Source organism: Sminthopsis crassicaudata, chromosome 5, assembly GCF_048593235.1.
Source record: "Sminthopsis crassicaudata isolate SCR6 chromosome 5, ASM4859323v1, whole genome shotgun sequence".
In the NCBI taxonomy this organism is placed as follows: domain Eukaryota; kingdom Metazoa; phylum Chordata; class Mammalia; order Dasyuromorphia; family Dasyuridae; genus Sminthopsis; species Sminthopsis crassicaudata.
In genome coordinates this window covers 274975314-274990689 of record NC_133621.1, presented here as the reverse complement: position 1 = coordinate 274990689, position 15376 = coordinate 274975314, and the positions used below count along the sequence as shown (strand labels likewise).

Here is a 15376-nt window from a genome sequence, read left to right as displayed (position 1 = left end):
GTAATGATCCCATTATTCATTCATTTTTCTCCAGTAGGATGTTCCCTGTCTAATTATCATGCTTTTATTTATCTTCAGTCTCTCCAAACCCATTGACTATTTCTTTGACACCCATAAACATTCTCATGTCCTAAGTTCTTTAATTGCCTAATACAATGACTTTTTCATTTTCATTTAATTTTATTCTTCCACTTAACAAGTCTTATTTTCCTTCCCTTCCAGCTCTCACCCACTGAGAAAAAGGGGGAAAAAAAAGTACAAAACCCTTGTCACAAATATTTATAATCAAACAAAACACATTTTTGCATTGGAATGACCTTTTCTTTATTCTTATCATTTTTTAAACTCTGTCAACTTTGACCCTATTGATCATTCCTTTCTCCTTAAGCTTTTGATGCCACTTATTTGACCACACCAATCTCATTCTCCTTTGCTGGATCATAACCACTAATTGGGGTATCCCCCAAAGTTGTGTCTTTGTCCTTCTCTTCCTCTGTATTCTTTCCCTTTATAATCTCATCAGCTCTCATAGTTCAATTGTCATTTTTTTAAGCTAGTTTGCTAGTTGGTTGAGCATAAGGTAGTATTTCCAAGTCAAATTAATTTGCATTTCTCTGATGACTAGAGTTTGGATACATTTTTGAGTAAAATCTATTCTTATCTATTATCTATTCTTTACTATTGCATATAGACTAAAGACCTGTATTAAGTACACTCTGAATCATGAGCATAAGGTCAGAGAGCCAGAGTCCTCTAATCCTTTCAATATTTCACCTACATTATTGTGTTCAATTCTCCGTGTCACATTTCAGGAAGGACTCTGAGATATTAAGAGGTTTCAGACATGGACAATTGAGACAGCCATGCTTTGTTGTAAAGAATTTTAAAAAGAAAGAAGAAAAAATTAGTAAAACTTATCAGTACATTGGAAAAATGTAACACTGTATATGCAACGTTCTATACCTGTAGATATCATCCAGTCTTGGGTGAGGAGTGGAAGGAAGTGTCTTCTTATATCCAGGAAAGATCACTTTCAGCAGGACAGTCAGGGAGATTTGATAGAAAGCATCCAAATTGGGTCTTGAAGGAAGTAAAAAAAAAAAAAAAAACTTCAACAAATAGTGATAAAAATTGACTCTCTTCCAAGCAGAGGAGGAAGTATGTGAGCAAAAGGCCAAGAGCTAGGAGAGGGTATGGTGAGAACACAGCATAGAGAGGAATCCTCTTTGTTGGGACATGCACTACAGCAGGGAAAGCCACCTGAGATGTGGCTGAATAAGTAAGCTGATTGCTAGGGGAGGAGTTGAAATGTTTTTATGGAGGAATTGGGAGCTAGTGAGGGTTTGTTTTTTTGTTTTGTTTTGTTTTGTTTTTTAAATAGCAAAGCAACTTTCTTGTAGTGATTAGCCAGATTATGGGAGAAGCAATGTGAAGAGGTTGTAGTTTGGAGACAGGACCACTAACTAAAGGTTATTATCATATTCTAGGTGGGAAGAGTTAAAATTAAATGGTGGTTACTGTGGGAATATAGTGGAAAGGCTAGGTATAAAAATATTGTGGAGCTAGGAAGGGCAGCTTTTAGCAATGAACTACATATTTGTGGTGAGGGACAGGGAAGATCCAAGATAGTGCCAAGAGCGATGTTAGAGGTACCATTCACAGAGAAAGAAACGTTTGGGGGAAATGATGTTGATTTTGAAGTATTAAGCTATCCAGATGATACCAAGCAGTCAGTTGGAAATAGCAGAAAATTGAAACTATGGGAACAGATGAGATCATTAAGAAAGAGAATATAGATAAAGAAAAGAAGAGAGAGTCCAGTGAAGAAACTTGTCGGACATGTAGAAAAGGGAGACCACAAAATGGTTAATTATTAGTAGGAGGAAAATCATGAGAACTGTATCTTGGAGAGGGTATCAAGTTGGAAGAGGTGATCAAAGTAAAGACAAGACAGTGAAGTTAAAATCAAGGACAGGGGGAAAAAAACCTACACTCAGATTTGGCAATTGGGAAATTTTTAATTACTTGGGGATAACAGTTCCTTTTTTAAGTTTTAAATTTGTTTTTAACATTCATTTAAAAATTTTTTCTCTCTCTAGAGTCTTTTAAATCATGAGTCTTTTAAAATTGTTTTGGATCATTACGTTGCTGGAAATAGTTATTCCATCAGTCATATGTCACAATTCGTTCAATCATTCCCCAATTGGTAGACATCTTTCAACTTCCAATTCTTTGTCACAATAAAAAGAGCCATTACAAATAGTTTTTTGTACATATAGTCCTTTTTATTTTTAGAGAGAGCATTTTCCATAAGAGAGAGGGAGTAGACTCTCCAGGACTGAGAGGATACTGAGAAATTAGAGACACTGAATACAATACAGTATTTTTCTTTCCAAGAATTTGTCAATGAAGAGGAGGAGAATGAGGATGAGGTAATAATCAGTATAGGAGGTAGAAAGCTTGGGTTCCTTTTTGAGGACTCTTGGGGGGGGAATTGTAGAAGAAGATATAGATATTTACAGACCTCAGTATATAGAATGGAAAAATACCCAGTAGAGAAGGAAGTTGAAATTTGTGGGATCTTTGGATCATGGAGAGAAGAGGAGAGGAAAAAAAGATAAGGGTATGGATAGAAGGGTTTACTCTCACATATTATAAGATTATCTCTTCCTTTGAAATTGGAGAGAAGTTTTTTAAAATAAATGTCATCTATTCAATGTCATCCCAATTGAATTACTAAAAATTATCTTCCTGAGTTAAAAAAATTAAGAAGAAAATTCATTTGAAAAAGCAAAAGGTCAGGAACTTCAAAGAAACCAGGAAGGAAAGAAGAAAAGGAAATAGATGCAGCAGTATCAAACTTTAAACTATATTATAAAGGAGAATATTGTTAAGGATATTTTAAATTCTAATCTTCATGTTTCAATAAAACCTATGTATCTAAGAATAGAAGGAATGCAAACACTTAGAAGGGAAAAACTTTCACAGATAATCTCTCAAACCGGATGTGATTGGTTTGGAATACTGGTATAATGTAGGAAATGATAGGCTGGTTGATTTAGAAAAACATGGAAAACTTGGACTATCCATCTTCCAAGAAACATCTGAGGAAATAAGAAGGAAATAAGCATAGTATGGTATATTTGTATATATGTGTGTGTATATGTTTATTTTTATTTACATATAATGTATAATATATAGCCACACTTAATTGTGACCGTTAGGGTAGAGGAAAAAGAAAAAAATAAAGTAAAAACTTCACAGCAGAGAACAAAAGAACAATAAGGAAGCAAAGAAAAGCTGGACAGCTTTGAAAACGATAGTATTTATTGTATAGGTTTTCTTGAAATGGAAATTTTATATTTAATCCTTTTCTTATTGTTGCTGTGTACATGACGATTGTTTTTCTCATTTTGTATTTAAGTTTAAAATAAAAAACAATTATTGGAAAAAAGTTGGAAGGAAGGAAAGAAGAACACTGAGGGGATTAGTGGAAGAGGGGACTTATACTCAAGTTGGACAGTCTTAATAATATGAATGAAAACATATTAAGTGTGCTCCAAGCTGGGGACTCACAGAGAAAAAGAAGTCAGTCCTTTCTCACATGGTATTTGGGGAACAAGCTTCTACAGGAAGATTCAGCTGCAGGACAGGTGAAGACCCTTGGATGTTCTAAGTGTGATGCAGCAGCATCTTTAGAGAGGGAAGGAGGAACTCATGGAGTTGGGGCCTTGAGTTCAAAACCATTATAATGGAGAGTGTAGAGATAGTCAAGAAAAGAAGAGTGAAAGAGGGAAGAGTAAAGATGGTTCTAAGGTTTGGGATCCTTTTAATAGAAAAACCACTACTTCTGTCAAAATAAGGAAGGGAGGAGGAGAAAGGAGCTTTGAGGGAAAGATGAATCAAGTGGAGGTTCGAGGCAAAGGTAGTGTGGCCAGCATATCCGGGAGGTGTGGGGAGAAATTGGGACTGGAGATGTAAATTTGGCAGGCAGGTATATCAAGGTAATAATTGAAGTCATAGGGATGATTGAGATTACTAAAGAGAGAGGAGAGTGGCCCTGGATACAACTTCTTTATGAGGAGATGTCAGTATGATCTATGCAGTTACAGACCTCAGTAAGGGGAGGAGATGAAGGAAGACCTGAGAGCCATATACTAACTCCTTGAAAAAAGGATAGAGAGAGACCAAAAATATTATATTGTGGTACCAGGGATATGGAATCTTACTTTTTCAAGCTATTTTCTGACCATTCCCACATGCTTTATCATCAGTCTCTGAAATTTTTATCATTATATGGATTTCTTATAACATGTATATTTGTCAGGGTGCAAAGGATCCATGATGTTGTCATAAGGGTTTTCCAGTGTTGAGACATCCTGCATCAGTGCAGAACACACACCTAACATTTTATATTTATTGAAATTTAACAGAGAATTGAAATAGTTTGCCATTTCTATCAGGGAGTATTACTCTAGAGGAGGGTTCTTCAGTTTTTTGTATTGTGGCACCTTTGTTATTCTCTTGTGAAATTGTCAGATTCCTTCTCAGTCATACATATACATATATATATATATATATATATATATATATATATATATATATATATATATCTTTTCCCTTCCCCTCCTGAGGCTGGGGTTAAGTGACTTGCCCAGGGTCACACAGCTAGGAAGTGTTATCAATCATATTTTTAAATGCAAAAAATGAAATACATAGAATGGCAAAGGAAACCTATTACATTGAAATAAAGATGTCCTTTTATCCTTTGTCCAAGTTCATGATCCCTTGACATCTCCCCATGGGCCTCTTGGGGGACTGTGGACCCCAAGTTAAGAAGCCTTATTCTAAAGGTATGATTAACTTGGATTCCTCGGCCTAGTTTGGAATCCTGATTTGCCACTTGTAATTGATGTGATCTTAGCTAAATTATCTAAATCTCTTAGGGCATTAGGTTCTTTATCTTCAAAATAAGACAACCTGACTAAAAACTTGCTGAGTTCTTTTTCCCAGTCTTAGCTCCTGTGAATTAGATGTTGGAGCCCTAAATGTTTCCAGCACTCAGACAATAAGTAGGGCACAGTGACCGGGGCATGTCTAACATTGGCCAAATTTACCCTACAACAGGAAATTTAAAGGAGTTATAAAAAGCAGAACTATTGTGTTTTCAGAGGAAAGAGGCAGAGGGTGTGGTACATATGGGGTTGGCAGACAAGGCAGGGAGAGGAAGCTAGGGAGCAACTTGATCCTTCCCTCAGATAGTTCCCAAGTTTGTAGGGCCAAGTTCTAGTTAGCTCTCAAGGTGGGGAGAGTGCCCTGGCCCTGGCCTAGAAAGCCATTCCTCCTAGGGCTGACAGCTTTAGCTTAAATGCCATCTTGGAAGAGAGGGAGGCAGCTCAGGAATCAGTGGCTGACTAGAACCTTTGGCCCCTATGTGCCTTCTTGAGAACACTTCTGCCTTCCTGACTCTGGAGACTTAAATTTTCTCTCACATGTTGCCCAGACATTGTGAAGGAATACCAAGGATCTCAGGGGCTGCCCGGGGGAAACGGAAACATTCAAACTTGGGTGTTCCCTGCCATTGGAGCCAGAATAGGCCTATGGCAAAATCTTATTGCTGATGTTTTCTGCCTGTCTGACCTTGGACAAGTCTCATCTATAAAATGAGGAGATTAAACTAGAAGGCCTCTGATGTGGGATGGGACCTACTTCTAATAGGGCAAGAGAAGACACTTAGCCTCTGACCTGAGCCCCTCCTGGAGGGCTATCTCTTCTCCCTTCATCCTTTGTTTTTTCCTCAAAGCTTTGTCCTCTCCAGCTGTTTAAACTTTTCAACAAGGTTGAGGTGTATGTATGGGGTAACCTTGGGGTCAGGGAGTCCCTAAAAGAATGGAAGTGCACCTGTCCCTACTTAGCTCCTTATACTAAGTCATGAAACCTGAGACCAGTGCTTTGGAAGGGCTGATGCTCCACACCCCTAAAGGATGTTGCATTTCAACAACTTGTCTGAAAGAGCATCAGGGCACGCATCAGGAATCCTGGGTTCTAGGCCCTGCTCTGACACTGAGAAAAGGAGAGAGCTGGACAAGATTCTCTCTAATGTTCCTTCTGGCTCTAGCAGTCTGTGAATCTATATGGTTTGGGCCTTAATACAACTTTTATCTACTTACAGATTTTTTGATAGTTTTATTTTTCAAGTAATCTGACAATACACAGTAAAAATTACGAAAATAATCTGGCCTTTAACCCAATACCTCCATTGTTATTACTACATCTTGACACATTTTATCAAAAACAACCAAAAAATCTAGGATATTCCATAGCAGTTTTATATATCATAGCAGAGGAATTAAATGTCTAATGGCCAAACTAAATACATAGAAATACATCATATCAGGGAATTAACATAAAATAATATTTTAATTCATTTTAAATGGACAACTATGATGTATACAATGAAAGCTGGAGAGACCTCCATGTAATAATGCCAAGGGAAAATAGCCCAACTATAATTCTGGAAGAACCAGGAAATGAGAATAAATGGACTGAATTTCTGGCGGGCCTTTGAAGGAGTAACTGAAATAGCGTTACAGTTCTTTGGGAGCCAAAGCTGCATAGTGCAGTGAAAAAACTAATTAGGTTCAAAGTCAAAAAATGTTGGCTCCTATCCCAGTTTTCCCCCATTGTACTTGTGTGGCATCAGCTTCCCTGGCCCTTAAATTTCTCATTTCAAATAAATGAGGGAGCTTGGACAGAATGGCCTCTCAAGTCCCTTCCAGCTCCAAACTTTTTTTTTTTTTTTTTTTTTTTTTTTTTAGCTCCAAACTTTTGATCCTATGATAAGTTTAAATGTAAATAGTTTTTAAGCAAGTTACTGTGTTAAAACATTGAAAACCCCCCCCCAAAAAAAAAAAAAAACTTAGCCTCATTTTCCATAAGAGTTGAACAAATCTCTTGGATCTAGGGCTTTTTTTGAAAATGAGAATTGAGCTAGATGATCTTTTTCTCTTGTAGGTCCTTCTCTAGAATATCTTACTGTTTGCTGTAAATTAACAGTTCCCCCCTCTTTATTTTTCTTCAACTCCCAGTAATCAAGTTTCTTGAATTCTAGATGTGAAGAGACACCTCAACTTAGCACATAGTTGTTCTTAAGAATTCATTTAAATAGGAAGCTAAACAGCACTATTCCTTCGGGCAAGGGGGGTTATGGGTGAGCAGCTTTCACAACTGTAGTCTCATGGATGGATCCTGAAGTCTGTGCCATTCCAGGTTTAGTGTTGACCTCTCTCTTAACACCCCTTCCCCAAGCTTTTCAGGCCATAACTCCTGGAGACATATGTAGTGCTCATCCCAAGTAACAAAATTCATAGTTAAAGCTCTGCCAACTGCTTAGCTACGTGACCATGGGGAGGTCATCTAACTTCTCTGAACATCATTTTTTTCATCTCACAATATTGTAGCAAAGAAAGTGTTTTCTCAATTGGAAAGGGTTTTATAATTGTGATCTAATATCATTATTACAACATTAGCATGATTTAAATTCATTATACTTCAAGAACATCTGGAGCTTGTATTGTGCTTGTTGTATCAAACCTCAGAACATTGCATAGCCTTCTCGAAGAGATTTCCGGAGAGTTTGGCCTGACTGTTAACACAGAAAAGACCAAGTAGATGATAAATGTTTGTTGTCCAAATGACATCATGCACTTGGTTGAGCAGCCTGTAGACACATGCACAGACACATACATATTTGGAACTAAGTTCTCAGACCCAGAATTGAACAGAAGGAAAACCAGTTAGACTGACTTCAAAAAATTGTAGATTCCAAACTTTTCATGTTTTAGGGCAATGAAACACATTATTACAACAGTCTCTGAAGAAATCAAAAGAAAGATCACATAGAGGTCATGAGTGGGTATTTCCAGGCTGCAGCATAAAACCAGTGAGAAACTTTGAGGAAGAAATGTAGAAAAAGATAATGGCCAGGAGCTATATGTGAGAACAGAAGATTAGCTGATCCTGTATGGGAAGGAACGGTGATGGATGGCTAGCCAGGGTACGCCACTGGCACTTTTATCCTGTCAGTAGGAAGTGAAGGCCTCTGGCACATTGGGGAAACTTGGTAGTACCCTGGATAAGAATTATCAGGAATGAAGGGACCACCAAAAAGTATTTCCAAATTAAAACAATCATAGACCTCTTTGAGTATGAACCTCTGTACTAAATATATCAAGTAGCTAAATGACTATTCTGAGTGTCCACAGTAATTTATAAGCATGAAAATAGTGCTAACGGTGGTATTCATGTGATTTACATAGGTAACTCAGGAAACTGAGGCAGACGGGAAGTTAAGTGATTGGCTAAGTGCTCGAGGCCAAATTTGAACTGAGTCATCAGCTTGCTGTTATATGATTTTATAATTACAAATCAAAACAAATTGAGGCTTATACAGGACCGGAGTTGAATCATTCTAATTTATTAATGCCTGAAACTTTTGGCATGGCATTAATAAATTCTGTTTCCTGACCAGTTTCCTGTAAGGTATCACTAATGCTAACACTACTATCTGAACAGAACATTTTCTAAATCTCAGTTATTATTGAGATAAGAATGCTTGGGAAAGGTTAGGACTTCTCAAAACTCCTTCCCAGTATTCTGGGCTTCCTTATGGCCACAATTTCTGGCCCTTATAACTTCTCCCATTTCTTTCTTCCCTTCCTTCATCTGTCTTGAAACAAAGAAAGCCACAGCAACAAATCTATGTTATTAAAAAAGGAATAGGGACCAGACTTACCATGATTTTACTGGTCCAGGAATATCTCCTGAGTAAGGAACCAAGCAAACTTGCCTGTGACTCCTCTGCAATTTATATAGCTTTAGGCCATGGCCTAGGTCTCTCTGAAGTTAAATAACTGATCCAGAGTCTCACAGCCAGTATGTATCAGAGGCAGATCTTCAATTCAGCTTTTTCAGAGTGCAAGTCCAGCTCTTGGTATCCATAAGAAGGAAATGGTATTAAAAGCATTTTTCTTTTATTTCATCTACGGGATTAGGAATAGGGATAGTAGGTAAGAAAGAATGTGTTTGCTAGGCCTTGATTAATGCTGATTAGTATTTGCAGATGTGATAACTCGAATAAACAAATTTTCTAGGAAAATACAGTAGAGTATGAAGATGCTATGGACAGGACTCCTATTCTTTTTGAGTGCATACACATAAGTGTGCACACATACTCCAAATCTTGTCTGTATTTTCATAAAACTTTTATAACCCCCAGTTTAAGAACATCAAAATCTTTCTATTGTTCTCATCAGTTATAGTTTTAAATGCCTCCTCACCAGCCTCAGAATCTCAGGGTAAATGCACAATATCTGGCAGAAAGCCATTAAAAATATTATTTTTCTCCATTTCTGGTTTAAAACAAAAATAGCTTAATGCATGGGTGGGGAGGGAAAAACCACTTTGGCTGTTTCTATTAACAAAGCAAATTTTAAACTACAGTGTCATGGAGAGTACAGATGTAAAAAGATCTTTTTAATTCTGTGATTTTAAGTCTCCTTTAAAAACACATTTAAATCAGTTTGTTACCTCTGAATGATGCCTAAGTTAATATATTCTAACAGCCTCTGTGGGAAATATGTAACCTCTGTGTTTTCAGGAAAGGGAAATCTTCCGAATTCAAGGCACATACTGCCCCTGTCCGAAGTGTAGATTTCTCCTGTGATGGCCAGTTTCTCGCTACAGCTTCTGAGGACAAATCCATCAAAGTTTGGAATATGTATCGGCAGCGCTTCCTGTATTCCTTATACCGACATACCCACTGGGTATGTTGCGCCAAGTAAGTTTAAAAGGAGTTGGAGTAAACTTACATATAATACTTCCTCATGTAAGTCAAATCTTCCAGCAGGACCTATATTTCAGAATCTCTTTACATGTTTTTAATGCATGAATAACAAAAATTAGCAAGGAAAAAAACCTTTTTATCAGACCATCTAATCCTTTTAAAAATAAATAAATTCTGTCAACAAGAGGCAGTGTGACATCCTCATAGTCGGGAAGTTCTGTCTTCAAGAAGTCCCTCTAAGCCTATCCTGGCTTCATGATCCTGGGCAAGTCACCTCCCCTCTCAATGCCCTGGACAAGTAGCTTTTTAAGACTAAAAGTTGCCAAGCAGGTGTCAGCCTGCAAGAAATATGCCAAAAAACTCTATGGAAAATTTCAAATTTACAAAACTGTTAAGTTACAGGAAGTTACTTGATTTGCATAACCTTAAAAGAACTTATAGTGTGGGGTCCATCATATTAATGGTGGCAACACTAGTACAATGTGATTTCTTCGTTCAGATTCATGTTTGTATTATAAACATTGATCTTGGAGTGAGGAAAGGAATGAAAAGCTAAATGAATGTTGGGGATGATCCTTGGAGGACCTCTCGGAGGTCCTCTGCAGGCATCATCTGGTTGAGGGTGTCCACATCATAATACTAAGTGTGTTACCTTCTTCATATTTTCTCGATGGATGAGTGAATGACAACAGGGACAGATAGGTAGGTAGGTAGAAAGAAAGAAAAGAAAAGAAAAGAAAAAGAAAGAAAGAAAGAAAGAAAGAAAGAAAGAAAGAAAGAAAGAAAGAAAGAAAGAAAGAAAGAAAGAAAGAAAGAAAGAAAAGAAAGAAAGAAAGAAAGAAAGAAAGAAAGAAAGAAAGAAAGAAAGAAAGAAAAAGAAAGAGGAAGGAAAGAAAGAGAGAAAGAAAAGAGAGAAAAAAGAGAAAGAAAGAATTAGAGATTAAGGTGATAGAGATACAATAGATGTGATAAGTAGAAAGAGAAGCATAACTGAGAGATAAAAGAAATAAAAGTGATAGGAGTAAATAAAGAGATGACAGATAAGCAGATGGATGGATGGATAGATGACAAAAATAAATAGATATTGAGGTGTTAGACAGTTGGATAGAAGTGATAGAACTTGTTAGATAAATCTAGAGATAGATGAATGGATGAATAGAGATAGAAGAATAGATAAAGCCTTTATTGAATACAAATATTAGCAAAAAAAGAAATTGTCTACCCCTGTAGCTTTTTATGAGAGAAGATGACATTTCAAAAGATGCTGGAAATTTGGGTAGAGAGAGGAGAGCAGCCCAGAGAACATAGAGAAGTTCAGAGAACAAGTAATGGAGCCAAGAGAGAAATGAGCATGTTTGACCCAGGTGCTTCCTTTAAAAGAGATCCTAGATAGAAATTCACATGCCAGTCAGAGGAAGGGCAGCAGAAGTCTGGACATCTTCAGGGTGAGAAGGCTCTGAGTGGGAAGGTCTGAAAAGTCAGGAGAAGAAATGAATTTACTGAAATAAAGTATTCACTAAATAAGTGAATAAATACATCTAAATAAAGGAGTCAAGAATTGCTGGAATGATGTAAATATTTTAAAATTGGCAAAGTAAAGGCAATGAAAGGAAATTACTAAGCAAAGAGGCTCTTGAGACTTGTTTTTAAAAACTAAAAGTGGAGAGTCGAGACAGAGATAGTCACGTACATGCTAGAGAGTCCCCAATTTATTAAAAGGGACATTAAAAGATTAGAAAACTTTTACTTTTATTGTTTGAATTTTATTGTCATAGAAAAAAAAAATCCCAGGAGCCTTATTTCCCACCTGCTAAAATGGAAGTTGCATCACTTTAAACAGGAGTTGTTCTAAATTAGCTATCTTTTCCACTACACAGATTATAGCTAGTATCAAATCAGACATGATTAGAGATTCCCATTGCCCTGTCACTTCCTTCCCTTTGCTCTCAGGATATGAGAGAAGGTCATTTTAGGCGGGTAGGGATTGAAGAGTAGCCCTTTGAGGCCCACATTTTGACAATTATACGATTGATTTTAATAATTAGCATCCTTTCTTTGACTCTAGTCCCAGAGATAAGTGTAGATATCTTGTTACAAAACAAATTTATTCCATACTATATGTAATGTTGTTATCCCTTAAATGTAAAATAAAGTTACTAACTATTCTGTCAGCTCAGCTTGGCTTAAATCTCCTTTCTGTTCATGGAAGGGAATTTACGGAAATACTTTGAAGATAGGCCCCCTCTGCAAAAGTTAATGAATAAGTCTTCTGTACATGTGGCTTTCTTTCTTAACAATGCCTTTAGATTCAGTGCAGATTATTTTCTGGTTTTTTAATTGCAGAAGATTTTTTTTAAATAAAAGGTAAGTTTTAACTTGCATTGGAACATTATTATGTAGGTTTGTGGTAACATTTTATTTTTAGCATGCATAGTTGAATGTACTTGATTTTATTCATTCTCCCTATTGTTTTGAGTCAAGACACTTAATTCAATAAATATTATATGTCAACTATGTGCTAGGGATTAGAGATGCAAAGAAAATGATAAAATGGCCCCTATCTTTAGGGAACTTATATACTAGTAGGGGGATATAGCACATATTACAAATAAGTGTTTTATGAAAAAATTAAAGGGGGGAAACACTGACAAGTAGAAAGATCTTGCACAGGCTTCATGAAAGAGGCACCTGAACTAGGTCATGAAGGAAAATCTAGTTTCAGAGAGAGAGAGATGAAGAGGAAACTCTTTCCGGGCACAAATGCCAGAGTGTAGATGGCAATTGAGAAATGAATTCACTGGTAACTCAGTGTAGCTAGGACAAAGAATTCATAGTCTCAGTATGACACAAAACTAGAAAGAGACATGGAAACCAGGTCAGAAAGGGCCTTAAATGCCATGCTAAGGTATTCTATTTTATTCTCAAGGCAGTGAGGAGCAATTTTGAGGAGGGATGACATCTAGTCTGTCTTGGGCAGTAGGTAAATGAGTTTTTTAATTTTAAGGCAATGAAGTGCAGATGGCGTCTAGCCTTGAAGACCCACTCAGTTAAGTCCTTCTGCTTTTTCACCACCTGCCTAACTTTCTAAGCTCTGGAATAAAAGACCACCCATTGCTGAGATGATATGTGTGAACTGAGCTGGTGCTTCCAATTGAATGGCCAAATTATTAGGAGACTGTGATAGTCATCCCAAGATGTGAGGAGGACTTGGCTTAGAGTGATAATCCTTGAGTGGAGAGAAAAGGCTGGATGGGAGAGAGGCTATGGAAATTAAATTTTCAAATCTTGGCAACTGATCAAATCAGGGAAGGGACAAGGAGGAAGGCTCTGAGGTTATGACCCTGGGTGACTGGAAAGATGACTTTATCCTTGACCTAACTTTTGAGAAGGAGCAATCTCAGGAGGAAAGGGAATGAGTCCTATTTTAGATGTATTTGATTTGATGTTTCTTTGAGGTATCCAACAGCCAGTTGATATGTGGCTAAAATTAAAGAGAGAGATTAAGGATGGACACACAAATTTGGGAATCGTCTGCAGTTAATAATTGAAATATGGCATTTGAAGAGCTGTTGAGCTGTCTAAAAGAGTGTTTGTAGAGAGAAGAGAATAGCATCAGGTTGGCTCTTTTGATGGCCACATCTCCTGACTGAATCTTCTTGAGCTTTCATTCCCCTCCCCCCCAATCTTCTCCAAAGCATCGTCTTCTTGGAGAGCCTCGCTGTCCCTGGGTCGTCCCCTTCCACTTTGGTCTTGGCACAGGTCATCCACAACGTCCCTTAAGAGCACATCTCTCTGAGGGAGGGATGCTGAAGTTCAGTGATAGATAGAAAGATTCAATCAGGAGGTATTGCTGCCAAAAAAGCTAACCTATTGTAGAAAGTAGCTGCTTGTGTTCCAGGAAATGATGGTCTTTATCCACAGGTGCCGTCAATTCAGTTGTTTTGTAGTTGCTTTTCTTGGCTGAGATACTGGAGTGATTTGCCATTTCCTTCTCCAATTAATTTTACAGATGGGGAAACCGAGGCAAACGGGATTAAGTGACTTGTCCAGAGTCCTAGGAAGGTCTGAGGCTGCCTTTGAACAGGTCCAGTCCTCTATCTACTCTGCCACCTTGCTGCCCTTCTGAATTATAATAATAATAGCTAGCATGGGTCCTTTAAAGTTGGCAGAGCATCTCAGAAATGTTGTCTCATTTGGTCCTTACCATCCTGGGAGGTGGATGCTGTTCTCATCCACATCTAGAGAGGAAGCTGAGGCAGAAGCGGTGGTCTGCACAGGGTTATGCATCTGGGTAGGATGTGTCCGGGGTAGGAGTTGAACTTGGGGCTTTCTGACTGCAGATCCAGCCCTCTGACTCACCAGCTTGCTCCCAGCAAGAGAGAGCTTATTCAGATCAGAGGAATGAGGAGCCCCTGGGGAATGGCTCCTGAGGAGGTTTACTGTCTTAGAGCCTGTGGTCGGGACCCGAGGGAGAAACTGCTGAGATCCAAGGCATCTCGCTAGGGCCTAAATCCTGGCCTACAAAGTAAAGTGCTTCAGGGCCAAGCGGGCTGTCGTGGCCCCCGAGCTCCCCACTGCAGCGTGGGCATCCGAAGAGAGGCAGCCTTGGGAACGGAGCTGCCCTCGACAAAAATGGGCTCTGAGGAGAGATGTGGACCTCTTTTCTTAAATTGGAACCACTCAGGGCCCCCAGGTCTCACAGCTGGTGTCTAAGGCCAGATTTGAGGGAAGGCCTCCTGAGTGCAGGACTCTGTGCGCCATGGCGCCACCTGGCGGCCGTGCGAACATCAATGTGAACACTGACCCCGCAGGGAGAAGGCAGGAGGCTCCTGGTCTGAGGTGGGGCCTGCTGAGCACTGGCTGCTAATGAGACTTTAACCAGAGGCTTAAAAACCAGGTACAGAGAGCACCACGCTAGAGACAGACAAGCTCTGGAGGAGCAGTGCATTGACCAGAGACGGTCCCAGAATGGGGCTGGTCGTCAAAGTGTGCACTGAGTGCGGCCCAAGGTCACACATCAAGGCAGCACGTCCACGGCCTGCTGTAGTTTGTGAAGCACTTTACAGATCTGATCCTTACTCCAACTCTTAAAGGGAAGCATGATTATTTTCCTCACTTGTTAACAGAGAAATTCACACAGTCAGTGTGTGAGGCTGGGTTTGAAGTGAGGTCTTCCTGACTCTGGCTCCAGCCTTCTCTTTTCTCCATCCAGTCTTATTCCTTTATTTTGCACATGTAGAAACTGAGCAATTACCCAAGCTCACAGGGCTAGCAGTATCTAAAGTCTTCCTGACTGGAGTCCAGATCTCCCTCACTCTGTGCAGCCTGCCACACTGCAGAGCCGGGAGGTACCCTAGAGACCCAAATGCAACGAGAGGAGTTGGTACCGTCATTGGGACTTGGTACATCACATAATATGAGAAATATGGCTTCTTATTCAGAAGTGACCTATTCGATGAGGATTGTAGGCTAATCTGTTAAAAGGAAGAACAGTAGATATAATGCTCTATAAGACCCTAGATTGAGAGGGAG

General features: G+C 38.7%; 1 protein-coding gene across 4 annotated transcripts in view; it reads left to right on the top strand.

Annotated features, from left to right (window-relative positions):
* The window catches only part of POC1B (POC1 centriolar protein B), a 97728-nt gene that overhangs the window by 16026 nt on the left and 66326 nt on the right, over positions 1-15376 (top strand). For all 4 annotated transcript variants that reach the window (XM_074271110.1, XM_074271113.1, XM_074271112.1 and 1 more), the window contains exon 4: positions 9659-9838. In XM_074271110.1, the coding sequence (XP_074127211.1) occupies positions 9659-9838 (180 nt within the window). The remainder of the gene's footprint in view (positions 1-9658; positions 9839-15376) is intronic.